This window comes from Penicillium alfredii (genome assembly GCF_028826965.1).
Source record: "Penicillium alfredii strain IBT 34128 chromosome Unknown utg000005l_segment0_segment0, whole genome shotgun sequence".
NCBI lineage: Eukaryota > Fungi > Ascomycota > Eurotiomycetes > Eurotiales > Aspergillaceae > Penicillium > Penicillium alfredii.
Window position 1 is genome coordinate 1,786,071 of NW_026622702.1, and position 25,389 is coordinate 1,811,459.

Here is a 25,389-nt window from a genome sequence, read left to right on the forward strand (position 1 = left end):
CTACTTTCACTTTACGCTACGTACATACACATAGGCTCATACTCTCGATCAACGAGGATTTCATTTCCAAAACCGCAAGACTCTAAAAAAAAAAAACCGGGGCTACAGGTATACCCCATATTTTGATTCCATTCAGTTACCCTCAATCTGGCAGTAGTACTGATCGCCCATGGCCTTGCACTCGATGTGACGGTCCGAGGGGAGACCAGCGGTGCAGCAGGGCTCAGGGGCATTCGGGTCGCAGTTGCCATACACTATCAAATGAATCTAATCAGCATATTTCCCTTCTAATGGACTGTTAAAGACCTATCAAGAGTGATCATACGGCTTGGCTGAGGGCCGCTCGCGGGCGTTGTCGCGACTGGGTCACGGTCTCCTGGTTGAACCACAGAGCAATCGCTGGCAACCAAGGTAGCGAAGCCAGCGGCGAGGAAGAGACGAAGGAATTGCATAATGTAAGAAGAATATGTGTGACGAGGCGATTGGTTCGGTGGGAAAATAAGAGGAAGTAAGCTTGGTATATGGTATAGATATAAAAAAGAAAGAAAGGTAAACATACTCCGCAATTTATATCTACTGTAGTCCCGTCTATAGTTTGGACCCCACAGACCCATATACTTCGGGGCCATCTGCGCCATTTCCTGACTCGTGAACTGTGCAGACTCTTTGCTTCCTTGCCAATTATGATATTATGAAGTGTGCCGATCTCTTGACTCGGTGTACGTACCCTCTTTCTGTTTTTACATATTGGGGAAACAATCACACTCACCGATGGTTGTAAAATTGAATCCCAACAGTTCTCTACCGATGTAATTAAACCATTTCTTATTTCCGCCCCCTAGACGCCTACAACGCATGCTATTTCGTCTCCTCTTAGCCTCGTCGAGCTGTAAGATTAATTAACCCTACTTCCGTCCCCACCATTCCTCGGACATAGCCGTGACCTTGGAGAGCATGGTCTAATATTGTCTTTACTATCAAGGCATCAACATCATTAAATTTATAGGATTCCCATATGGCGGGAACGGTCCTTTACCTAGAATTCCCCTCCATAGCTTAGTACGTCCCTATACTCCAAAAAAAAAAAAAAAAACTCTAGGGAACTAAGCCCCACCGGACGTTACTTTATGACACATACACAGCATGAGCTCAGCCTTGAATCCAAAGAGATAATCTTCCAGGAACAGTAAAGATATGAGTTTCCCATGAGGTGTGCCGTTACTCTGCGTCGTAGAAGATGGACTTGAAGCGGTGTGTTGCGTCGACGACGTTCTCATAGGCCTTGTAGTCTACAGATGGAATGTCAGCCAGATCGTTCAGGGTATAGTGTTTATGACCATAACGCAAATGAAATTTGGTTCATTTCCGCCAGTCTCAAGGAGGAAAAAATTAACATACCGCATTCAGCAGGATTCCCCCAATCCATGGTACCCAGCACGCGGATTCCTAGGCCCTACACAGTTGATGTCAGCAACCAACCAAATGAATCGTGAAAAACCGTATATGATTCGTAGGTAACCCCAGAGGATTTGGCAATTCACATACCTGCCCGCCTTCCAAATCAGTCACCTTCCCCACCACCTCGACCAACTTCCCCATCTGCAGATGCGAGTCCGGCTTCAGGATAAGCGTGACATCGCCGTTCCCGCCGCAGGTGATGGTGGCGGTGTCGCCGCGCAGTCCGGTTACAGTGCCCAGCAGGCGCACAGTGTGTGTTGAGCGCGCGCCGGCGCTCGAGGGGTGGAAGGCGTGGAGGTGGGCGGGGAGGACGCGGGGGGTTTGGAGAGACATTTTTTTCTCCGATTTGGAGGGTGGTCGGATGTTGTAGTTGAAGGTGTTTCGATGCGAATAGAGCGAGGGAACTTCGTGTTAATCCAGAGAGTGATTGGTGGGACACTTCGGGTGTTGAAGTTGGACGCAGAGCAACGATGATCGACGCGGTGCGCGGGACGCGTGGTCACGTGGATGTTGTAAATTTGTCTTCAAGTTGATCGGGATTACTGCTATTCTTTTGGTATTCACTTGAGTCCATATTTGACCCTTTCTGATAGTTTTAACCGTGTTATCTATAGCTATATCTTATCCTTGACTACACAGCTCGGTGTTCTACTTCAAGGGATCGGCCTAGTATACCCTCACGTGACTCCATCGGCGAAAGCTCTTGCGACGTCAGTTCAAGTCAACTCTTCAACCTCAGATCAGACACGGCCCTGCCATTTCCCAATTCCTCATAAATGGACAAGTCTTCGCCAGTCTGAAAAATATTTACCATTATAACGTGGCACACCGCGATCATCCACGTCTTACAATCCTCCCCGACAACCATCCTAGTGCCCTTCAGCCACGATGCCGCCTCCGCTCCCCTCCTCCCACCGCGGGATGACCGCGAACCCTCTAAAGCCAGTGGGCCGCTATCGACCCGGGAAGCCGATCGCCGAGGATCCCTCATCATCTGAAGAAGAGGAAGAAGAAGACGCTGAAGCGCAACGAGAACAAGAACGACGGAGACAAGCCGAGGCACAACGTCGCAGACAGCAAGCTCCCAAAGCGAGATCGTTCCCTGCAGCAGCAGTGCACAAGATTCAGGAAGATCAGGACGAGGATGAGGAAGGTTTCGAGACCGAGGAAGAAGAGGATGATGACACAAGCGCCAAAGCACCACCGGCAGCAAAGGCTGCAGCCCCGACTGCCGCTGAAAGGATAGCGCCTGCTGTACAGAGGGCTGCTCCAGCTCCGGTTCCGAAAGTAGGCGATGACGAGGAAGAGGAGGAGGAAGAGGAAGAGGAAAGTTCGGAGGAGGAAAGCAGTTCGGAAGACGAGGCGCCGCGGCGGATGCTCATCCGGCCGACGTTCATCAAGAAAGACAAACGCTGCAATGCGGATGCGCAAGACCCGGCTGCACAAACATCAGCATCGACCAGGGCAGCAGACTCGGCTGCCGACAACGAGGCGCGGCGGGCGCAACGGCAAGAAAAGGCAGACATGCTCGTACGCGACCAGCTGGAGAAAGAGGCAATCGCGCGCACAACGGCGAACAAGGCCTGGGACGACGACAATCTCGTGGAAGCAGATGAAGAAGAGGCAATTGACGACCGCGACGGGGTGGACGCAGACGCAGAGCACGCAGCATGGAAGCTGCGAGAGCTCAAGCGAGTCAAGCGGGCGCGCGAGGCGATCGAGGAAGCCGAGAAGGAGCGCGAAGAAGTCGAGCGGCGACGCAACCTCACCGCGGAGGAGCGCGACCGCGAAGACCGCGAGTTCCTGGCGAACCAAAAGGAAGAGCGGGACGCGGCGCGCGGCCAGTCCGGGTTCATGCAGCGGTACTTCCACAAGGGCGCGTACTTCCGCGACGACCTGGAGCGCGAGGGTCTGGATCGGCGCAATGTCATGGGCTCGCACTTTGTCGACGACGTCAACCGCGACACCCTGCCGCAGTACATGCAGGTGCGCGACATGACCAAGCTCGGCAAGAAGGGCCGCACGCGCTACCGCGATCTTCGCTCCGAGGATACCGGCCGCTTCGGCGAGGGCTACGACAACCGCCGCCGCCGCCCCGAGGCTCCCCCGCTCGGTATCACCGACGAGCGATTCATGCCCGACCGCGGCGACGAGCGCGCCACGGGCCCGACCGGTGCCAATGCCAGTACTGTCAAGCCGCGGCGGCGGTCTCGCTCGAGGTCCTTCTCGCCTCGTCGAGAGCGATCTGGACGAAGTCGTTCCCGCGAGCGGCGCAAACGAAGCCCGTCGCCCTACGACGACCGTGAGAAACGACGCCGAGTGGAGAGTACATCATGACCCTTGAAAAGGAAGCATAGACACACCATCTATTGGTGTTGGCGCGGCGTTTGGGAAAAATAAACATTGCATATGATGGAGATCTGATTCTATGAGAATCTACGTATTTCGATATTCCTTTTTGCTTGTATGTTATATAGCATTTCCTCTCCTGGAGCCTGGAGACATTTGCACTGGGGGGTGTTATCTGGCCGCCAACCGAGGACGTTTTGTTTGTACATAGGATTTATAGGTTCTGGAAGATGAGAGTCTAGCTGTGCTTCGTCCACCAGAACAGGCTTCTACAAAGAAACCCCCATAGGGATGAACCAATGCCAATGTTTATTTTCTTTGGCAGTTTGTTTTAATTGCGCTTCGAATAGAATAGAAATTTGGTTTTTTATTTTATTTATTTCCAGAATCTTTGTTTGATGCCTCAGGAAAAGTTGTGGATGATCATGTGACTTGATGATGCCTATTACCTGATTAGGAAATTGTTTGCTCTCCTCCCTTAAGTCTTAGGTCCAGGGTCACCCTTCAACGAACCAAGGGCAGGTGGCCTAGTGGTAATGCTGTTGATAGTTGTGGCTACCAGCTCTCGGCAGACCTGCTAGATACTGTCCTGTGAAATCCCGGCTGATGCGATCATCGAGTGGGGATACTCACAGGGCAGCTGGCTTGCTCCTAAGACCCAACTGAGATAACTGTTCTATCCTTAACACTTACTACCTTCGGGTGGGAACCACTCCGCAGGTCCTTGGTTCAATTCAGGGACATGTCCCTGAATCCTTTTTTTTTTAACCCTTTTAATCTTTTTATGTTTACTTGCCTCCTACTAACTACTCTCCCTCCCTCATGGGGCAGACAAGGAACGGGTTTCTTCTAAAAGAGACATAGACCAACCCAGACTCTGTATACACTTCCAGAACTCCCTGAATGAATCAGATTCGAAATAACATCATCCATGGAAGTAATTTATTTAACACCGGCCCTCTCCAAAACCTTCTCCCTCTCCATAACACTCTCACCAAACCGCACCAAAAACACCGTGCGACTGGGCCACATCTCCGAGGGCTGGTTATGAGCCGAGACCTTCGTCTCAAAGCCACAGCCATCGCAGACGCCCTCAATGATGCCCGCGACAAAGGCGGCGCAGTTGAGCATGCTCATCTCGCGCGGCACGCTGATGTACGTGTTGACCAGCGGGTCGTTATCGGTGATCATGTACTCGTTGGGGGTGTCGGGCGACACGGAGTGCTCGAGGGCGTCGGCCGATCGGCCGAAGAGCAGCCGCCACAGGGGCCCGTGGATTAGGTGGAGGAGGGTTAGGATGCGGAGGGGTCGATTGGGGGGCGACGAGGAGGTTGAGGAGCTAGAGAGGGCGGAGGAGGAGGTCGACGTTGTACGGTAGAAGAGGAGGTCTAGGAGGCGGAGGCCTAGGGGGTAGCCTTGTTCGTTAAGTCTGGACTGTTGTTAGTTATGGAACTTGTAACCTTGGGTCTATGTGTGTGAATATGGAATGGACTTGTCGAGTGCATATCCACATATGGTTGACGCAGGACACACCGTTTCTCCAGATCTTGTATCCCCGTTACCCGCCGCTGGGCATATGTGATCATCTCCCCAAATAAAAACGCAAAGCTAGCCCGGCTGAGCTCGGCATTGCGACTCCGGTTCAGGTGTCGGTCGTAGATGGTCTTGCGATTGGACGGCACGCGCAGTCCCGGGGTCGGCTGCGAGAGGGTTTGCGTCTGCGGTGATTGTGATTTGTCGCTCGAGGCGGATTGAGGGGTTGCGCTGTTGTTGACGGACAGCATTGTGGACTGGCGGAGCGGAGTAGCCATGGTGGGTTGGGATCGAGATTGGGTTGGGTTGGGATGGCTTAATTCGGAGCGGAGGTATTGGAAGAGGTTATCAGGATGGAGTCAAGAAAAAAATCGCAGCTAATAATCAGGTTGGTGAAGTCATGGTAGAATTGCTGAGGGAATGTGAGATGTTAAGATCATGAGAAAGAGAGGTGTTGATGATATCGCGGGCGATAGATAGGTGTACGGTGGAGCACATCGGCCTCGGGTGCAGTCTCGTGGAATTTGGATCTTACTGCTACGGAGATATCGAGTACTGAAAGAAATTTACGTAGATAATTTTACTGTTTGTAGATTGAAATTCCATTGATCATGCTATGCTTCCTAGACAGCTCTTGAAAAGAACACCCGTCTCAGGTATATGCCTCCCACTGCCCAAAATCCACGATGAACCTTGACCAGCCAACGTAGATAGTCAACAGTGTTCGACAAGACCTTCAATGCTGATAGGAGATATGCCAATGGGAGTAATATCCAGACGATGGATAAAAAAAAAGTCCCTGCTTAACAAGACGTCAGCGTATGCTTCATCACACACGATCAAGCCAAGAAAAGATTTCCAAAAAAATCCAGCAAAATAGAAAGTCAGACATCCAAGGAAGATATTGCGCACAGTACCGCCTGAAATGGGTTCAAGACGACGGCTAGCGTGGAAACTGCGAATGTAGGAAAAAGTTTTCATCATCGAAGGGCGCGGAGCCCTAGCTGGAGAGAAAAAAAAATGTTGCGACTTACCCAGTCAGTTGCTAAAAAGAATGAAGAATATAAAAAGAGAGAGAAGGTAGTAGGTTAGTACAAAGAGAAATAAACAGTGTAAAAAAGACGGGAATGTCGCATCAGACAATCTCGCAGATTGAAGAGGTTGCGGAAGAAAGAAAAAAATTTCGGGGCAACGAGGGCCTTTTATAGGCGGGAGCTGCCGGGGGCAACCCTACGAAGTTTCTGGAGATCCACTTTTCAAAAAAAAAAAAAAAAAAAAAAAACCCTTCTTCGTGGCAGCGACAAAGAATGTTGATGATTCTGCTGCAATCAATTAAATCAACTGAATTCCTTTTGGTAAAATGTATAGCCTCGGTATGAACTCCAAGACCACCCCTGTGGCCGGTGCAATTCCACAAAGACATTAAAACATAGACACCATTTTGCTTTTTACTTGAAGCTCTTCTGCTTCTGCCGCGAGTTCCAATTCAACGTCTTGGAAATGCTGTGCACCCAATCCTCGCCTCGCCGGCCGGGCGGCAAGACATTAGCAAAGGGATATCGCGATGCGGACACGGTCACATAGTCGCCGGGCAGCAATTCGACTCTGGTAACGTTAACTAGGAATGAACACTCAAAGCTATAATTCTTGAAATTAGAGGGTGAACTCACCTTTCCCGTCCATCGAAACTGGCCCAGGAACTGGTCCGGGCATCATAGGGTACGCCCATGCGCAGGACAATAGTGTCGGGCAAAATAATCGGCCGGAAGGACAGCGTGTGCGCGCAGATGGCAGTGACCAGGATCACCGGGTTCTCGGGATGTGACAGTGAACCGCCAGCGGCAAGGTTGTATGCGGTGGAACCGGTTGGGGTAGCGATGCAGATTCCATCCGCCAGCAGAGTGGTGAAGTGCTCGTCATCCCCGAACAGTTCGATGTGAGACATGGCTGCGCCGGGGTGGTTAGCGGGAAGGTGGGGGAGCACATTGCATGCAAGCAAAGAACCACAACATACTTGGATTAGGCCCGCGGTCGAGAACCACATCGTTGAGGATCTCGTAGACACAATCGGGCGTATGGGTCAACGTATCCTCCCCTTCCTCTCCGATTAGTTCCTCGACCAGGTCACGGCTTGTGAGTGCGCGCGAGTGCGGGTCCTTCATCCGCGCTTTGCTGCGCATGATGGTGCATTCAAAGCGTAGTCGCAGACTGACCACGACGCCATCGCGGAAGGCGTTCTCAAGAGTGCGCTGGTAGTTGGCAAAGTCAAAGTTGGTCAGAAAGCCCAACGAGCCGAGGGCAAAGGAAAGCACGGGCGGCACGATGCGCTGGAACAGCCAGCTGGTATACAGCACGGTGCCGTCTCCGCCGAGGGTGATGACAAAATCAAACTGCTGCGGCTGATCCTGGGCGAGCTTGGGATCCCAGAACTTTAAGCGGCCCTTGGCCGACGGCTCCTCCTCCAACAGCTGCAGGCCCCCAAAATCCGGATGTGTCTCGAGCCGTTGCTCGACGTAGACGACGTACGGGGCGTCGCGCTCCTTGGACAGTAACCAGCGGGTGACCTTGCGCGTCAGGCTGACGAGCGACTCGTCATGGGCCTTGCACACCACGAAGACATTCTTGACAGTGAGCTTGAGCTTGATGCTGCCGAGCTTCTTGGAGAGCTTGCGCACGTTCCATGCCATGTCCGAGAGCTGGCGCTTGGTCAGATGCCGCGACTGGATGATCGTCGGGGCGGGCTTGATAGTCCTGGGGTCGCCGTCAATCACCGAGACCAGCTCGTCCTCGTCGACTGCCTTGGGCTCAGCGACGGGTTCTTCGTTGACGGGCTGCATTCCATCCTGTGTATCTTTGATAGTGTGCGGCGGTGCCGTCCATTCTCCGGCGATCAAGGAATGGACGTAGCAGGCCGTGGTCTTGTCTTGCTGATCGAGGTGGGGTCGGACCTTGGGCTTGTCCATGGTCACCAGCGATGATTTGCGGCGGTGACTGGAGTCTGGGTAGAAAACGACCTAGAAGAAAAACACGAGGAGAGTCACTTTTTAGTCGGGAATGTGTAGTAACGGGGGAAGCAGAAGAGCTGTACCTCTAGTTGGTTTTGAGTCTCTGTGTCGCTCGACCCTCCAAGGCTCTATGATTGCATTGATCAGTTCTGTATCAGCACTTCCCCCGAGGCCCGCAGCGCACATACGTTGTCCACATTCGTCAACGACGCCTTTCGATCCTCTTGGTCCATCGCGCCGAGATACTGGGGAGGAGTGCGTGGGGATCACGCTGTCATGGCGGGAGCTGTGGTTTGATGTGGGCTGCAAGCGTCCGGAACGAAAGTGGGTATGACGTCGGTCCACTCGGTGCCTCAGAGCTAGAGGGTTCACCAAACCGCAATCGAAACTCAAAACACATTTTGGCTTGTCGGTCTGTTTTTTCCTGGGGTATTGTATAATGAGAAAGGCAGGCGTCGCTTTGCTACGAGATTTCAGGGCTGTTATCGTGTCTTGGCGGCCCGACTTAACCTCGGGTAAGCCGACATTGCCAGGGACCCATACCAAGATCCCGATAGGAAAAGATTATATTGGGTACTCTACATGGAATTCTTCATCTCTCTCAGCGCAGCCATCACATCCACCGGCTTGGTCTTGCCGGTTACTTTCTGGATCTCGGGATCCTGGATTTATACAGTGAGCAGCTGGCAATGAACAGAAGTGGGGAGAAACTTACGTGGACGCGCATGAAGACATTGTGGAGCTTAAAACAGATTAGCTTTGGTTGCAAAAAAAACGGCTGTGGTTAATGGCTTACCTTCTCGTCACCGATGGTGAACTTGCCCTGCGTCTGCTGGTTCTGGTCCGCAAAGGCTTGGAGCTTCCTGATCGGCTCAGTCTGAGACACCTTCAGACAGAACTTGACATTCTGCTTCGTGTATTCATGGCCAGGCTAGGATGTGTGAGTAAACAGTAAGCAAAGGCCGAGGGGAGTCAACCTACATAAACCTTGGTGTCATCCGGCAAAGATGCAAGCGTCTCGTTCAATGCCTTGTGCATCTCCCCCGCAGTGCCCTCGAAGAACCGACCGCATCCTGGAGGAGATCAGACTCTGATGACAAGGATTTCGGGAAGTATAGTAGTTGTGTAGGAACATACCTCCAATGAACAGGGTGTCACCGGTAAAAACAACCCGCTGACTCCCGTCCTCCATAAAGAAGCAAATGCTGTCTTGCGTATGACATGGAGTGTGATACGCCTTGACCGAAATGCGCTCACCAATCTTGAATTCCTCCCCGTGCTTCGGGGTTTTGGTCACCGACTGGCAGTTCTTGCCTCCAATGACCTGGAGCTGACCAAATTGTTTCAACTAAACACAAATGTCAGTCCACATAGATCCTCATCAAATCAAATAAAGACATCCAATCACATACAATCTCATCATTCCCACCGGCATGGTCCCAGTGGCTGTTGATGGAGTTAGTAAGATCCGACAACAGCCCTCCGGGAGAAACCAAAGACATACTGGTGGGTATTAACAATAGCCGTCAAGTCAATCTTGCCAGCACTCAGCTGAGCCTTGAGTTCCGGCGCCACCCTAGAAAAACCAAGCGAAAGTCAGTCTAGCAATTCATTTCCATGCAATGCCCTCCCCATTCAGCTAATAAGAACAAAAAGTGCACTGACTCGGGTGGGTTCGCCGGGTCGATGATGACCGACTGTTTAGTCGGCTCATCCGTCACGAGGTAGGCATAGTTATTGCCCTTCCCCGTCCCTGCAAAGAAATCAATTAATTCAGTAAGCAAATGCGGCTATGTCAACTGGGGCACACATCCGTGACAAGACAACGGCAGGGAGAGCTTTCCCACATACACATGGGGATCGAGTGGACATGCATGGTGCGGACTTGGTGTGACCGAAAGAGACGAGGACCACTAGACCGAGCCACTCGAGCGAAGCTCATCACTGATGAAAAGCAAGAGAGATAGGACTTCACTGGGCAATCTATCAGCGGAATTACTAATGCAAATAGCAGCCCTGCCATCGCGACGTCATTCGGATAATTACTTTTTCCAGGCAATCTGAGTAATGCGACTACATCTGATTGGTGGGATCCTATAGGTGTGCAATTATGTATGTGCTGCCAGCAGCACAGGACTATGGTTAGCTCTCTCACATCTCTCACATATTTCACAGAATACCATCTACCGGCTGGACACTATGCCCAGAGGTCGGCTGTCCCATTTCTCCAACATGCCCCATCCGTGCGCGCGTAAGGTGTCTGAGGATGCAAAAGCGGTGTCGGAGGTCGTCCCCGTTGAAGACTGGTTTAGAGCAATCGAGGGAATACTGGATGCTGGGTTGGCAATGTCATTTTCCTCCTGTAGTCGGTTACCCAGCATCTTCGTCCAGTATTGTGGTTGTTCCTTGCAGACCCGCAAAAGATAGCTGGAGGGACACAGGTGTCTATGATGCTTCCAGGCCGGCGAAGTCAAGAGATGGACCAGCCATAGGAAGAGGGCCTCGGAGAAGGGGTTCTCTTTGTCATGATTGGCGTTGTAGAAGGCCAAATGGTTCACCAAGTCCTCGGCCAAGTACCTTAGAAATGAAGGATGGTCTTCGGTGACCGTCTGCAACACAGGATCCCATTTGTCGAAGGTGTCATTCATCGAGTCTCCAAGTCTAGAAATAGCGTCAGCACGAAGCATAGAAAGGGAGAGGGAGTAAGAAAAGAAGAAAAGAAAAAGAAGAAGAAACTCACTTCCGATCCGAGGGGATAACCACCGACCGCCCCAGCAAAACACCAGCCAACACCCGCACAGCGTCCTTCTCAGCCGCGCAAATAGAAACCAACTGGCTCGCAAGCGCCAGCTCCTGGTCCCGTTTTCGCTTCTTCCGGACCGGCTCAGCCGAGGTCTTGCCCGTCGAGAACGGGCGCAGCAGGTCACACAGGGCCGCTTCGAGAGATGTGCTGTCATGGTCAACATCATCGTGGCTATGACTACGCGTGGCAGAAGGCATGTCGCCCAAGTCATTGATGTCAGCCCAGTAATTGTCCCACAGCCACTCAAGCGAGCGCTGCGCAGCCTTTCGTAGCACGACCAGCGACGGCGGCTCGCGGTGCGTTGCTTCGTGGCGCAGCTCGACGAAAGAAGCTGGGAGACCTAGGTCCACAGCGCGCTGGAACATTGTTTTGCGCTGGCCGGGGATCTTGGTGTCTACGAGGCCGGTGACGAATCTGCGATTGGTTAGTAGACAGGACAGGCATACAGCAAGGAAAGAAAATAGCATAAATAAAAGGAAGGGGGAAAGCGGGAGAGAGAATAATTCTCACCGACAGAAAGCAGCTGAGTAGGTCGCCCGAATCGAAAATATCGAGTTGGTCTGCGCATCGTCGTGGAGAATGGCATCCGTCAACAGGGCCGTGGCTTCGACGTGGTGCGGGACATTGCCACGCAATTTCCAGGCCTCAACCTATATGATTGTTAGATCTATCAAGCCCACAGAACAGAAACAAGAAGAAAAGAATCCAAATCCAAATATGATGATACGTACCATAGCACACGCATGGGAACGCAGGTCGGGCCCATCGTAAGAAGGAGACGGATAGAACTCGGTCCGCACATCGAGTAATTGAGCCTTGCTCTTCCACGCGGTGAAAATAACCTTGGCCATTTTCGGGCGCCGACTGGGAATTATTATTTTGAAGCCCCGACGATGCTATCCACCTGGTGCAATTGCTCTTTTTTTGCTCGAAAAATTGACGGATCAATATTGATCCATTAGGACAGTTTCGCCGGTCTCCATGTTAATTCCGCAGCCAATCATATGGCAGGAATCTATACCAGTAGTCAAGACTGTGAATAGTTTATTGTGCTTAATGTGTCTACTAGATCATGAAAGGCTCAGGTCAAGAGTATATCTCGTCAATTCAATTGTCTCCGATGGAGTGTAGAAAAGCAAAGGTAGCGAGGTATTGTAGAGCCATTTCATCCCGGGGTATCCATACATGTAATTCCAGCGCCAATCGACCAAATCAAAACAAAACTCCACGCTATGCCGCTGTAAGACAAAAAAAAATGTGGTCAAGTGATAAGTGATGATCTCAGATCCATCCATATCCGTAACTCATGCAAGGCTGGTTCAAGCTGGCGAAAGGCTGCGCAGCAGTCATGGCCTGCTGATCCAGATCGTCGTGGTCAAAGAAGAAAGACTTGTGAAGAAGGTTCAAAGCCTGCTTCGACGTCTGCTTCGAAACGACAGGGTTCACCGCGTGGGCGGTTGGCATCGACTGGCCCGGGCTGGGCTGCGAGGGAACCGAGTCGAGTTCGCTGCCCTCGACATCGATGCATTCTTCCTTTTCCTTTTCGGACGGACTGAATGTTTCCTCGAGCTTCAAGCCCTTGCCGGACGGTCCTTGCAGGGCAGATCCGGCCAGCGAGCCATCAGGTTGGTTGTAGAGGCCCATTCCCACCAGTTCTTCGGTCCTCGTCTCAGAGCTGGGTCCCGAGTCGTCGTCGAAGTGCTGAATAGGGAGGAAGTCCGGCGTCGAGGGTCCACTGAATTCTCCCGGCGAGGGCACACTGGCGTAGCTGGGGCAGGTGGTTTCGGCTGGAGGGAGATTGGTCATTGAGAGCATGTCCAGGGACCAGCCATCTGAGGGCGGTTCGGACATCGTCGATAGATCGGCCGAGGTGACGACATCCCACGCGATCGGCTCGGCCTGCGAGCCAGGCATAGACAGCGAGGGTGTCTGGGTATCGGGGTAGACGGGGAGATAGCCGTTGGGGGAGAATGAGAGCGCCGTGGACATGGGGTAGGACAGCATGTTCTCGTCGGTGTAGTCGGGGATGAGGTCCATCGAGGGATCCGGCACGGCCCCCATGGCGGCGTAGTTCTCCGAGGTGAAATCGGGCATACATTGCGGGTTCGAAAGGCCTCGGGTCCGGGCTGAGGACGGGTGCCAACTAATCGGACGGGAATCCCGGGCCGTCGAAGCGAGGAGAGCCGCTTCCAGGGAGGACTGGTATTGGGTTGGCAGTCCATGGATCATGCTCTGGGCCACCATTTTCCTCCTGTTGGTGGACGATGGGCTCGTGCCCGCACTCCGAGGCTTCATGACTCGGGAGTGTCGTGGTCGAGGGAAAGCACAGGCCACGTCCTGCATGGTCGACTGGTCATACATTCCATTTCCCGAAAGCCATTGGGAGCCTGTCGGAGAGGCCTGCGTTTGCCAGCAGTAATCGGCCATATAAACTAGTAAGAAATGATCGGGCGAGGAAAGTCAATCAAGTCAGGATCCGACCAAAATGGATCCTAGAAACGCTGACGTAGCTGAAGATATGAAGTGAACCAAGAGCCAATGCTCCTGGGACGGAACAGCCAGGGGGAAAAAAAGAGACAGAGATAGGAATGTGAGATGGCAAAGAGAAAGAGAGAGAAGAAGGTAGGGCTGCGAAGTAATTATAGGAAGCAAAGGAATGCAGGGAGCCTTGAGGATCTGCCATCCGCCCCAGCTCCACGATCCCACCGCACATGCTAAGATGACACGACGTTGACACTAACGAAACGAGCCCAACCAAATAAAGGGCGAAGGTATGATGAATCAAAGGACCCACAGGGGGGGGAATCTTCCGGTGGGGATCTTACGGGACATGGAAACATGCTTTTGAGGCGAACATGGGGAAGAGCGTGTGTATTATACACTGTATACACTACTGGATGCAGTAGTGTATACTATGTATCTAACAGGGTATATCCCATATCCAAGCGTCAGGAACCTTGGCCCGGAATGCTGATCGGCAAGGCTGTGTGTTTTTGGCCCTTTTTCTTCCTTCAGAGCCAGGGCGCCCCAATCCTGGGGGCATTACTAGTATAATGCCTAAGATAGCTCGCAGAGCTATTCTTGTTTACTATCTTACTCTATTATTCTGACTCTCTTAGTCTGGAGGGGGCCTTTCAAAGATTACTCCAGTTCTAGTATACGTAGGGAAACATACCATACATGGCGTCAGCCCGTTACGCAAGGGTTACAATGTGATGGGCTCGGGGATCGGCCACATCCTTTTTTCTGTTCGACAGGGGAAGAAGAAAAGTAAAAAAAAAAAGAAGTGGAGCAGATCCCAACCCGTTATTATTATTCTTTTCTTTTGTCTCCCATGTTCTTAGGCTTCCCGGTCTCGATGAACCGCGCATACCCGCCTCGCTCTTTTTTCTGCGTGCAGATGCATTGCCACTCAAGAGGTGTATACATCCGGGAGTGGTGAGAAATGGGCTATTTTCCGTAGAGTCCCCCCATATCACCTTGAATCGGACCACTCACCCGGTTCAGGATGAGCCCGAGTCCTTCAAAGAAAAAAAAAATTAAATTAATCACTTGGGGCTTGGTGTGTGAGGCTACCTGCATTTCTGATCTGGATCAACATTGCGTGGTCATTCCTTACCCCCTCCCACTTCCCTCTCTCTTCTCCTACCTAAGTATCACCTGCAAAGGCTTGGGTGCGACAAAGAAATCCCTAATTGACCCAGCTGTCTCCAAGTGGGGGGTGTTTCAATGGGTGAGTCGACCGCCACCAAACCATATCGCTGGAGGCCGGGAAGCTCGGCTAGTCTTATACATGGTTCCAACGTGGAACCCAGTGTTTTTCTGGCTTAGAGAAGGGTGTTCGCCGAGATTACAAGATTGTGTGTATATAGGAGTATGCACAGGATGTGTCCAACTCATTTCCAACTCCACCCTGGAGACTGTAGATGGTGTACCAACGTGGATCTAGGGTGGCTCTAAAAATTTAAAAATAAAGAGTCAGCTCATCGTATCTACCCTTTTGGTGGTATATACTCGGTCGGGACCCCCAACAGGAATACACACTATGCCAAGGGGGGCGAAAGGAGCTAGGATGAATGCCAATGTGACCAGTCTCGCGCATCTTTGACTATTTTACATTTTGTATATTTGTATACTATCCTCATCTCGGATTAGACTCGGGGACTGGGCCAATTTCTTGATAGTTTGGAGACTACCGTTCATAGTCCGATGCTGTACATAAAAGAAATCTAGAAAAAACTGGGGCCTGTGTCACCAGAGAGAACGGGCGGTAGAGCCACCATTCACACGATCAGATCGTGTGTTTAGTTCCTTTTTTTTTTTGGGATGATCTTGATTAGTTTCTTGGGGGCTATTATCCTCTCTCGTCATACATCATAGCGTATACAATCAACAGATCTGTATTCCTTCTTGTTCCTCTCGCCCGGTTGCCCAGAGAGGGGACTAGGCAAAACACATCCACCTCATCCATACCATGGGTATCCACATCCACATCCACATCCACATTACACGGGACACGATCCCAAGAGTCTGTGCCGCTCGGAACGCAATTGCAGAGCCCCACTTCCTGCACTGCAGGGGCCACTTTGAAGGGCAAGAAATGGAGAAATTCCCATGTCCACTTTTTTCTTCCCTTTTCTCCTGGTGGGCCTGGCCCCGACGCTGACACAATCCCAGGTGAAATGCCGATCTCTGGAGTATGTGCTGAGCACACCGTAGCAGGCGGGCCTGGTTGTCCCGTGTCGAGGGATCCATCTTTGCCCGTCCAGTCAATCATGACTCTCATCAGCATCCTGGAAATATTGTCAGAAACAGACAGGAGGCAGAAAATACAATCAAATAAATCAACTCCCGGACTATAGTCCCAGATCAATCAAATGGCGGTCACTCTCCGAGACCCATGACCAGATCGGGTGTTGATCTACTCCTATACTTCCTACACCCCCCTATGTATGTTCGCAGAAACCAACGATGGGTCCCCCCGTTCCATGGGACTGCAAAGGGAGGGTTCAGCTTTAGATTTTTCCAGATGTTCCTGACTGAGCTTTATGATTGCCCGAATCCTTTGGTAGCCCCAAGGAATGCGGGCTAAATCGATTTGGCTTTATTTAGTGGCATGTCATTACCTCCTTACGGCGTAGTGTCGGGATAAAATAGTAATTATTATTATTATCATCATCATCATCATCATATGAAAAAAGGGTCTGATAGCCGTGATGAACACTACACTGTGTCTCTCGTGTATCCAGTGTATGTCGGGTTTCGCCTACTTTGAATGCGTGGAATGAGACTCGACGATCACAGGAATCACCGTGGCTGAAACTCCGACCGCGAAACGCTGAACCCTATTGTGTGCTGCCTGTCTTAGAGCTAGGCTGCGTATATGATGATTCTGTATGTACTTCAGCGGCTATTCGAATCAACCCCAAACACACCGTAGCCTGGCGCATCGCCAGGTTTTATAGATCGACACGTATGCCCGACAGCAAGGCGTGCCACCAAGTAATTTCGTCATACTCCAACTGCCGGATAAAATTCAAACTCTCTTACATGTCCTTTTGCTGGGCAAATTGGAGACTCGAGAGACATACTATGTCCAGTCTATGTTCTCCTGGCACGCCACAGAAGCCCCCCGGTGTGGGCCGATCTCGACTCTCAACTTGCGACGCCAAGTGGCGGAGCAGAAAAGAGAAAGAAACAAATTCTGGCGCCTTCGTTCAACCCGAATAACATTAATGGCTGGTTTCTTATGCGCCAATCACCCTGTCCCCAGATTCCTCTGCCGTTGCTTCATAACTGTGCTTGGGTTGATGGATATGATCCATTCCTTTTTTGTCACCGACACACCTACCCATGGACCTATACAATCCACCACGGAATAATGCTGATCTTTCGAATGTACACTCCCAATGTCCAAGGGAAGTCCTGATCGGCACGGTATGCTTATCTTCATGAATGTGTACCACACACAAACCAAGACCAAAAAACCACCAGCCTACATGCAGGGGCCGACCCTGACTCTTCGTATGCGAGTTCCCCTCCTATCCCCCGGTGACACTACAGCATGCTTTTGTCATGCGGGCACTCACAGAAGAGAAGATCATTGCAGCCGCAGAGAGGAGAGCGGGGGTTGCGAACAGCTGCAGTGAGATGGCACACTAAACACCCAGTTGGTCCATAGCGCTTGATTTCATTTGAAGAGGGGGCTCGAAGGCGTTTTTCTTCCTTCGAGTGGATCTGGTGACTGTCTCTTGCCTAAAAGGCAAAACAAGAGAACTGTGCCGCTTACCAACCCTATATGTACTTGATGTATCCTGGTCGAGGACAATGAGAAAAATTCAAAATCAATACATGATCCATGGATGTTAATATATTTAATATTAATATATATCGCGGTAATAAAGGTAAGGGTGTAAAAGGAAGAAAAAGTCACGTCAAGGTTCATGGCAAGATTCGCTCGACCGAGGTACCCCTGTGGATGTCCCATGTAAGTGTACGCGGCAGTCACCATGCTTGGTTTCTTGGGTTTTACTTGGTCTAGGCAACGACAGTAAGGTAGGCAACCTAATGTAGGGGGACCTCTGCCTCTTTCTTGGCTTTTGCTCGGTCCTCGTCGCTTGTTGCTACCAAGAACTAATGCCTCGAACTGGCCTGGCCAGACCGGAAAATTGATAAATTGATAATGGAGGATATCCATCATTTTACATGCGACATGGCCTGGCATGTCTATGTATCTTATTGAGAATGAGTCAGTCGTTGGACTAGTGGCTCTTCTCGACTTTACATCTTGACTCTTTATCGTGGACTATATCCATCTCACGCCGACAGCCCTAGCTAGCCATACTTGAGTAATATAGAGGGAGGTATTCCCCTAGAAGTAATTCCCAACTATTAATACTATGAATACCGAATATATCAAGAGAGAAAAGTATACCCTCCCGCCGTGACATACAATTGACAATATATCCCCAAACAGGAAATCAGCAATCATCGTGACGTCAAGCTATTCATATAGTTACTAGGGACTGTCCAGAGCCAGTTCAATACTCACTCGAATCTATCGGTTTGCTCTTAGTACTTACTACAGCCTCTTACCCATTCCATCACTATCAACCATATATACCATCTATATCCACAGGATGTCTGCGTATGCGAAAAGCGTAACCCCCGACACCAGCGCGGTCCCAGGCGACCCTCGCACAGCAAAGAGCCGGGTCCTCGAGACCGGAGCAGCCATGGTGCAAGACTTCACGCCCGTCAAGCAGATCTGCGCGCACCTGAATGCATTCCACATCTACGCCGAGGACCCGACTCGATGTGTCGAGGCGAACCACTACTGCACACACCTGACGGAGGGTATGTATGCCCAGTCGAGACAATTGAAGACTGTTCAAGAAGCGGGCAAATCTGCTAGAACATCCACACGAATAAGACAGGATGCAAAATTGACCATGTATACACAACCGCAACCCAGATACCCGCCAATGCCTCATCTACGACTCACCCAAGACCAACGCCCGCCTCATAGGCATCGAGTACATGGTCTCGCCGCGGGTATTCGCCACACTGCCCGCCGACGAGCGGCGACTGTGGCACACGCACGAGTTCGAGGTCAAGAGCGGCATGCTCATCATGCCGGCGCCGACGGGCGTGCCCACCGCTGCGTGGGAGGCCGCCGAGACCGCCGAGATGGAGGACATTGCCCCGATCTATGGCAAGACCTATCACTTCTGGCAGGTTGACCGCGGCGACCCTGTGCCTATGGGCCCGCCGCAGCTGATGGGCAGTTTCACATCGGCGGAGAGTGTGGACGTGGCGCGGCCTGGTGGTGGGTTGAAGGCGTTGTTGGGGGATCGTGATGAGAGGTTTGGGGTTGATCATGGCCGGAAGGCGAAGAAGAGGGAGGGAATTGGGGCGGTTGAGAAGCATCCTGGTAGGTCTTGCCCCCGTGATTTGTGGGTTGATTTATAGATCTCGCTGACAGTATGATTGTTTTCAGATGCCGATGCGATGTGGCAGGCTGCGCAGAAAAAGAAGTAAGTAGCAAGTGGTATTTCACAGAAAACGAGTCATAAGTATGAGAGATAAAGAAAGGTATATTCAATCTATAGATGTCTCCCCACCGCACCTGCTTCAAGAACCCAGTCCCATAATGAAATGGGGTCAAGATTGAAACAGGCTGGGGGATGGCTGTTCAAAGAACGGCCGATTGTGTTCATCTTGCTTCACTGTCCACACTCGCTCGTCCTGGTGTTGAATTTCGGCGACGGCAAGCTCTAGCATTTTTAGAAGCGATGGTGTGTTTAGGTATAAGGCGTGAGGCAAAGATATATGATATCTGCCATAGCCCCTTTCTGAGAGTATGTATAATGCTGCAAAACATTCGATAGTCGACTGTTCTGGAGAATCAAGACCGGTTCACGACAGACCTGGTGCTCGGCCGGAAACCCACGAAACATTAATGGGCGGCCGAGCGGACCAGAAAGACCTGCCGAACATCGCAGTCGACACGACAAAAGCCAATTGCTTTGTGTTGGGCGTTGTTCTCTGACAGCAACTCAGCGGAGATGGGGAAAGGAAGGGAAGAGAAGATCGCCCGAAAATTGGATTTTTTAAAGCTCCGTGTGGGGTCACATGACCACCTCCCGATCATCAAATGCGACAGCCCTCGAACCTCCAAGCCTCGAAGCAGCTCCAACCTCGCTACCCAATGGAACACCTATTCCGGTCAGCGCTTCGGCACAGCAGCGCCAGCGCCATCGCCCGACTGGCGCTCAACGGTGCCGGCGTGTTCTGCGCCTGCACGCTGGTGTGGGAGCACCTGGTGACCGTCCAGCTCAGCGAAGGCCCGTCCATGTACCCGACCTTCAGCCCGCGCGGCGACTACCTGCTTATCTCGCGCATTCACCGAAACGGGCATGGGATCGGGGTCGGCGATGTGGTGCGATTCAACCATCCGACGTTTCTGGGCGTGCACGGTGCCAAGCGGGTCTTGGGCATGCCCGGGGATTTTGTCTGTCGGGATCAGCCGTTTAGTATGGAGGTTGGAAAGGAGCCGGATATGATCCAGGTATGTCTATTTCTTTCATATATTCATATTCCTCTTATTCTTTGTCCATGGCCCGTTGAATCCTTCTATTTGTCCCGCTTTGCTAACCCATACTCGCCGAGCTAGGTTCCCGAAGGCCATGTCTTTCTTGCCGGCGATAACCTTCCCTGGTCGAGAGATTCGAGAAACTACGGCCCCGTGCCCATGGGGCTGATCAATGGCAAAATCGTTGCGCGGGTTTGGCCGCCGTCGAAAATGGAATGGGTGCGCAACACGATGCAGCCGGCGCAATTGGATGTTTAAGTCTACTGCACTTGGAAAACCTTGGTCAAGCAATGGGCATTGGGTCTGCGGAGCATATACACGGAGTTGGGTGTTTTTCAAGAGGGGATGTGGGCTCAGTGTGCATATTCATACATATCAATTGTACAGTTCCAAAAATTATACTCAAAAAGCGACACCGGACACGCAACACAATATACTCGAAGACGGCGATTACCGGAACGAGGCAGGGTTCCTGCGCTTGTAGGGAAGGGGCTCGACCTTCTTCCGGCGCAGCTCGATGTTCGCCTGGTCGAATCCGATCTGGTTCATGACTTCCAGCGTCGTGTCATCCCACTGGGTGCGAAACATGTGTGCACCAATAGCCTTGAGGCGATACCGGGCCTGGAGGGTGCGCAGGAGCATGCTGTCGCGGTCGGTCTCCCGGTCCTTCACGGCAGCGAAATCGAGCGGCTGGGAGTCTTTCTGCTCCATGACGAAGACCGAGAGACGGTGGTAAGGGCTGCCCAGTTGGGCAACGGGCGGCAGCCAGGGGAGGACGACCTGGGAATCGGCCGACAGCTGGGAGAGATCGAGCTTGGTGGCGGTGGTCGAGATGGGGACATTGACAGCCAGGAAGTGCATCTTGTAATCAAAGTTGTCCGTCTCCACGTTGGGCACGTCCGGGTCAGCCACGGCAATGGTGACCAGCTTCTCTCCGCGCTCGAACATCTGTACATCCATTCTCGGGGCGGTTGAGCTGAGCTTGGCTTGGACGAACTCGCCGGGTTGGATCTGACGCCTGCCGAAATACAGCTTGGTATCTACGGTCGGCTCACAGTGAGGCAGGACATCCGGAACAACCTTCATCTGCGTGATTCTTTGGACTAGAATCTTGCGGCGGTACTCTCGCCATTTGCGTTCGGCCAGATATCGGTAGATAGGCTTGCTCATATCGCCTGTAAATGAAAACCAGAGGTCAGTCTCAACTCGAACATAGCTTGTGTTTTTCTGAGCTGGAAGAGACAGGATGGCAACGTACCGTGACCATCCTCAAACTTTCGCTTGACTAGCGGATCATTGACATCGGCCAGGATCTTGAGACGCTCCAGTTCTAATTGCATCGCCCGCAGTCGAGACTTGCGCGGTACCTCGCCCCCCGATTCTTCAAGGGACAAAGCCTCCACCCGCGCAATCCGTTGCCTCATCTTTTCAATTTGCTCCAGCTTCTCTGCCCGATCGTTAAGGAGAACCTTTCGTGCTTCCTGGAAACATTGGTAGGGCAATTGCTCAAAAGGGATGTTGGAAGAACCCTGCAACGCGGCACGTCGGCGACGAGACCCAATGGGGGAAGTGCCCTGTCGCAACAACCGTCTCTCCAGCCGGGGACTCGAGACAAGTGACGGATCAGGCGCCTTGTAGAATGGTTGGCTTGTCGGTTCGGATTGGGCCTCTCCAAGACCAGCTGCCGACTGGAAGGCTCGTGTCTGGATCGGAATGCCCGCTACTCCCTTAGAGTAGGTGTTGCGAAGGCATTGGAGCAGCGGTTTAGACGCCCGCTCGCAATGGGCCATGGTGACCAAGAGGAATTTCGGGGAGTGGTGATGAGTGGAAGATGAGTTGTTGTTGTCCGACGGAACTTTTTCTGCGCGCAGCCAAGACTTTTGCGAGCGCCCACCGCCTCCCCGGAACTGATCAACTTTTGCTCTTCCACTTCAGACTTCTTGATCAACCACCCCGGGTCTTCGCTGCAGTGGCTTCTCAAAATGCCCGGTAGCGAGATTCTTCGGTCGCTCAGACTGCTGTCGCGCAGCTCAGGCGGTCTTCTGTCGGGACCGGAGCGAGTGACGGTACGTATCTCAATTCAATTCTTCCCAGTCGCTGCCCCGGTCTAAATGACACTGATAACCATTGTGAAATATACAGCAGCGATGCCTCACACGTTCAATGGCAACAGAAGCCCAGATCAACACTACGACCGCCTCATCACCCGTCCCTGGGACGGCATGGGCCCCGACCCCTGCTCTGGTCATGACCTACGACTTCCCTTCGATGGAACCTGTTCGCATGGTCGAATACCCTGAAAAGCATCTCCTGATGCCCATTCGGAAGGATCTCCTGCACCGCGCTGTTATTTACGAAGCCGACATCTCCCGACATGGTACGGCTAGCACGAAATGGAGAGACGATGTGAACGGCAGCCACAGGAAGCTGTACCCCAAAAGGGCTCTGGCCGTGCCCGTGCTGGTGACAGACAGTCGCCCGTCCGCCGAGGTGGTGGTGTCGCCCACGGCCCTCACCCTCGCGATTTCTCGACCGATCTGCCTGCCAAGGTCTACGACCAGGCCTGGCGTATTGCTCTCAGCCACCGGTTCCAGCGTGGGGAATTGATCGTCATCGACAATGAAATTTCACTTCCCAGCGAATCGACTCCGTTCTTAGTGAAGAATATTCTCGAAACAAATGGCTGGAACTCGAGGAAGGGCCGGTCCACCTTCATTACGGAGGATGTTGATCTGGAGCTGTTGGTCAAGATGGAAAAATTCAGCAAGCACGCCAAGCTGATGGGCCGCACGGATCTTGATGTCAAGAAGCTTTTGGAGACTGGGAGATTGATTATCGAGAAGAAGGCACTGGATCGGATCCTGAAGGCGCATTCGCGGGATTTGAACAACCGGCCCGCCAGGGCTCTGTACTGATTCCTCACGGCCTGTGTTGAATCGGCGTCTTGTATTTTGGCTCTTTGTACAAATAGAATACCAACTATCTACTGTTTACCCGAGGAGTTTGTCGGGCAAAGTTTCTTAGAAGTCTTCCACGAATCCCACCTCTCGAGGACTCTCGGAGGAATTTATCTATAGTTAGCTCGATTAATTCTGAGTATTCAGACGTAAACCTCCCACTGAAATAATCCTGGACGTGGTGTAGTTCACCGGGCGGCGAGTCGACCTCGGAGCGGAAGAAAATCCAGCGAGAAAAAACTCCCGAGGTCAAAAGTAAAGCGGAGAACATCTGATTGTCCTTATAACCTCCACCCCCATCCCCCTTTCTCGCCGGTTGGCACTCCTCGGTCCTCATGTTACTTCGACCTTCCTGTCGTCTCTCGCCGCCGAGCTGGATCTCGCGGTTCCCTTCGCCAGCAATGCCCCTGCGCGCCAAAGTGACCAACCCTGCCTTGACGGCAGCTACGGTACGAAAGACACGCAGTGAGACCCCAGGAATAACACGCTCATTCTTGCTAGATGTCGACTTCCCCCCAAATTCCCCGAGAGAAACCTAGAGATCCACCCGATGACGTCCTGTTCAATTCGATCTACGGTCTGCGCAGCATTGAGCTCAACCGACCTCAGAAGCTCAATTCCCTGAATGGATCGATGGTGCGGAAGATTGCGCCCCGGCTGGAGGTTAGTACAATTGATATGCAACACAGAGCCATTGGATGCTAAGAGCTGGATGATTAGGAATGGGAGAAATCTCATCTTGCAAACATCATCCTCATTTCGGGAGCAGGGCCCAAGGCGCTCTGCGCCGGTGGCGATGTTGCGGCCCTGGCGCTACAGAACCAGAAAAAGGGGGGGAAGGACAACGGAAGTCGTCGTACTTTTTCAAACAGGAATACTTCTTGGACCACATGATTGCCACATACTCGAAGCCGGTGGTCTCATTCATGGACGGAATCACCATGGGCGGTGGAGTTGGCCTCAGCATGCACGCCCCGTTTCGGGTTGCGACGGAGAAGACGGTCTTTGCCATGCCCGAGACCTCCATTGGGTTCTTCCCGGACGTGGGCGCCTCGTTTTTCCTGCCCCGGCTGGATGGTGAGATCGGAACCTACCTGGCCCTGACCTCGGAGCGCCTGAATGGTGTGCAAACTCTGTACTCGGGCATTGCCACCCACTACCTGCACTCAAGTGTCCTGAGCAACGTTGCCCAGCGCCTCTCCGAACTGGTGTTCTCGGATCACTCTACTCTCGACCAGCGTGTCGACATTGTGAACAACACGTTAGCGGAGTACTCCCTCGGCCTTCCCTCGCTGCAGGAGGAACCCATCTTGCTGGGTGGTGGTCTGCGCACCGCGATTGACCGCTGCTTCCAGTTTAACACGGTGGAGGAAATCTTCCAGGCCCTGAAGAACGAGACCGAGTACAAGCATTGGGCAAAGGAGACGCTGAAGACTTTGTCGAGTCGCTCCCCAACCTCGCTGAAGGTGACGCTGCGCCAGTTGCGGCTCGGCAAGAAGTGGTCCATTGCTGAGGCCTTCAAGCGGGAGCACGAGATCGCGTCCAACTTCATGCGGCACCCAGATTTTGTGGAGGGAGTCAGCGCTCGTCTGATTTCCAAGCCACCGCGCCAGGCCGAGTGGAAACCCGCTACGCTGGACCAGGTTTCCCAAGAGGAGGTTGACGCCTTTTTCTATGCTCCCGAAGATGAAAGCGTTCTGAAGCTCCTTGACAAGGAAGACTACAAAGAATCCCCCCACAGCCGCATTGCCCTCCCTACCGAGGCTGAAATCCAAAGGTTCATCACCGCCGAGGCTGGCTACGGAATTTCGAAGAAGCAGGTTGTTAACAAATTCGTCGAGATGTGTAACCAAAAGGAGGGCGTGCGTGAGAAGGTCGCCGACGTGCTGGCTCGGCGGACAGTCATGCAAGAAGATGGGCTGCGGTGGGTATAAAGAGAGGAAGATGATCTATTCTGACACTGTAATTTTCTTTTGTTATTTTCCTGGAGATAGGTCGTGTACTACAAAGAAAGGGAATTTTTAGTCGATGTTTTTCTACATAGTGAATTCTACTGTAGCGGGAACTGGTGAACTCCCCCAAGGTTCTCATCAGCCCACCCGCGGCACCGTCGATCCGTCAAACCCCCAACAGAGCCACGGTTTATCTACAACATTCTCTTCAACACCGTGAAAAATTTGCCCGACTGTA

General features: G+C 52.2%; 12 protein-coding genes across 12 annotated transcripts; 4 read left to right on the forward strand and 8 right to left on the reverse strand.

Annotated features, from left to right (window-relative positions):
* Positions 1-132: 132 nt before the first annotated feature.
* On the reverse strand, positions 133-452 carry NUU61_004082 (uncharacterized protein; the record flags this gene model as incomplete). Its single annotated transcript, XM_056654664.1, has 2 exons — positions 133-254; positions 326-452. The coding sequence occupies 2 exons, from the start codon at positions 450-452 to the stop codon at positions 133-135; spliced, it is 249 nt and encodes an 82-aa protein (XP_056512691.1).
* Positions 453-1,218: 766 nt separating this feature from the next.
* Positions 1,219-1,791, reverse strand: NUU61_004083 (putative ssDNA binding protein Ssb3; the record flags this gene model as incomplete). Its single annotated transcript, XM_056654665.1, has 3 exons — positions 1,219-1,289; positions 1,399-1,453; positions 1,546-1,791. 3 exons carry the CDS (start codon positions 1,789-1,791, stop codon positions 1,219-1,221), a joined length of 372 nt encoding a protein of 123 aa, XP_056512692.1.
* Positions 1,792-2,346: 555 nt separating this feature from the next.
* NUU61_004084 (microfibrillar-associated 1 family protein) lies at positions 2,347-3,795 on the forward strand (the record flags this gene model as incomplete). The annotated part of the gene is made up of 1 exon (XM_056654666.1): positions 2,347-3,795. One exon carries the CDS (start codon positions 2,347-2,349, stop codon positions 3,793-3,795), a length of 1,449 nt encoding a protein of 482 aa, XP_056512693.1.
* A 954-nt stretch (positions 3,796-4,749) lies between these two features.
* On the reverse strand, positions 4,750-5,618 carry NUU61_004085 (trafficking protein particle complex subunit 5; the record flags this gene model as incomplete). Its single annotated transcript, XM_056654667.1, has 2 exons — positions 4,750-5,236; positions 5,341-5,618. The coding sequence occupies 2 exons, from the start codon at positions 5,616-5,618 to the stop codon at positions 4,750-4,752; spliced, it is 765 nt and encodes a 254-aa protein (XP_056512694.1).
* A 1,170-nt stretch (positions 5,619-6,788) lies between these two features.
* On the reverse strand, positions 6,789-8,578 carry NUU61_004086 (putative NAD+ kinase; the record flags this gene model as incomplete). Its single annotated transcript, XM_056654668.1, has 5 exons — positions 6,789-6,945; positions 7,011-7,287; positions 7,355-8,354; positions 8,429-8,473; positions 8,534-8,578. 5 exons carry the CDS (start codon positions 8,576-8,578, stop codon positions 6,789-6,791), a joined length of 1,524 nt encoding a protein of 507 aa, XP_056512695.1.
* Positions 8,579-8,923: 345 nt separating this feature from the next.
* Positions 8,924-10,287, reverse strand: NUU61_004087 (hydroxyacylglutathione hydrolase; the record flags this gene model as incomplete). The annotated part of the gene is made up of 9 exons (XM_056654669.1): positions 8,924-9,007; positions 9,061-9,087; positions 9,142-9,276; positions 9,327-9,418; positions 9,483-9,693; positions 9,758-9,791; positions 9,850-9,921; positions 10,011-10,098; positions 10,197-10,287. The coding sequence occupies 9 exons, from the start codon at positions 10,285-10,287 to the stop codon at positions 8,924-8,926; spliced, it is 834 nt and encodes a 277-aa protein (XP_056512696.1).
* Positions 10,288-10,528: 241 nt separating this feature from the next.
* NUU61_004088 (rRNA-processing protein LAS1) lies at positions 10,529-11,999 on the reverse strand (the record flags this gene model as incomplete). Its single annotated transcript, XM_056654670.1, has 4 exons — positions 10,529-11,006; positions 11,086-11,562; positions 11,659-11,798; positions 11,880-11,999. The coding sequence occupies 4 exons, from the start codon at positions 11,997-11,999 to the stop codon at positions 10,529-10,531; spliced, it is 1,215 nt and encodes a 404-aa protein (XP_056512697.1).
* Positions 12,000-12,429: 430 nt separating this feature from the next.
* On the reverse strand, positions 12,430-13,575 carry NUU61_004089 (uncharacterized protein; the record flags this gene model as incomplete). Its single annotated transcript, XM_056654671.1, has 1 exon — positions 12,430-13,575. The coding sequence occupies one exon, from the start codon at positions 13,573-13,575 to the stop codon at positions 12,430-12,432; it is 1,146 nt and encodes a 381-aa protein (XP_056512698.1).
* A 4,712-nt stretch (positions 13,576-18,287) lies between these two features.
* Positions 18,288-20,500, forward strand: NUU61_004090 (uncharacterized protein; the record flags this gene model as incomplete). Its single annotated transcript, XM_056654672.1, has 4 exons — positions 18,288-18,504; positions 18,623-19,107; positions 19,814-20,218; positions 20,324-20,500. 4 exons carry the CDS (start codon positions 18,288-18,290, stop codon positions 20,498-20,500), a joined length of 1,284 nt encoding a protein of 427 aa, XP_056512699.1.
* Positions 20,501-20,692: 192 nt separating this feature from the next.
* NUU61_004091 (mitochondrial 54S ribosomal protein mL38) lies at positions 20,693-22,032 on the reverse strand (the record flags this gene model as incomplete). Its single annotated transcript, XM_056654673.1, has 2 exons — positions 20,693-21,417; positions 21,501-22,032. 2 exons carry the CDS (start codon positions 22,030-22,032, stop codon positions 20,693-20,695), a joined length of 1,257 nt encoding a protein of 418 aa, XP_056512700.1.
* A 192-nt stretch (positions 22,033-22,224) lies between these two features.
* On the forward strand, positions 22,225-23,157 carry NUU61_004092 (mitochondrial 54S ribosomal protein uL4m; the record flags this gene model as incomplete). The annotated part of the gene is given in 3 exon segments (XM_056654674.1): positions 22,225-22,308; positions 22,388-22,705; positions 22,717-23,157. 3 exon segments carry the CDS (start codon positions 22,225-22,227, stop codon positions 23,155-23,157), a joined length of 843 nt encoding a protein of 280 aa, XP_056512701.1.
* Positions 23,158-23,600: 443 nt separating this feature from the next.
* On the forward strand, positions 23,601-25,133 carry NUU61_004093 (mitochondrial 37S ribosomal protein mS47; the record flags this gene model as incomplete). The annotated part of the gene is made up of 3 exons (XM_056654675.1): positions 23,601-23,648; positions 23,701-23,866; positions 23,920-25,133. 3 exons carry the CDS (start codon positions 23,601-23,603, stop codon positions 25,131-25,133), a joined length of 1,428 nt encoding a protein of 475 aa, XP_056512702.1.
* Between the last annotated feature and the right edge of the window lie 256 nt (positions 25,134-25,389).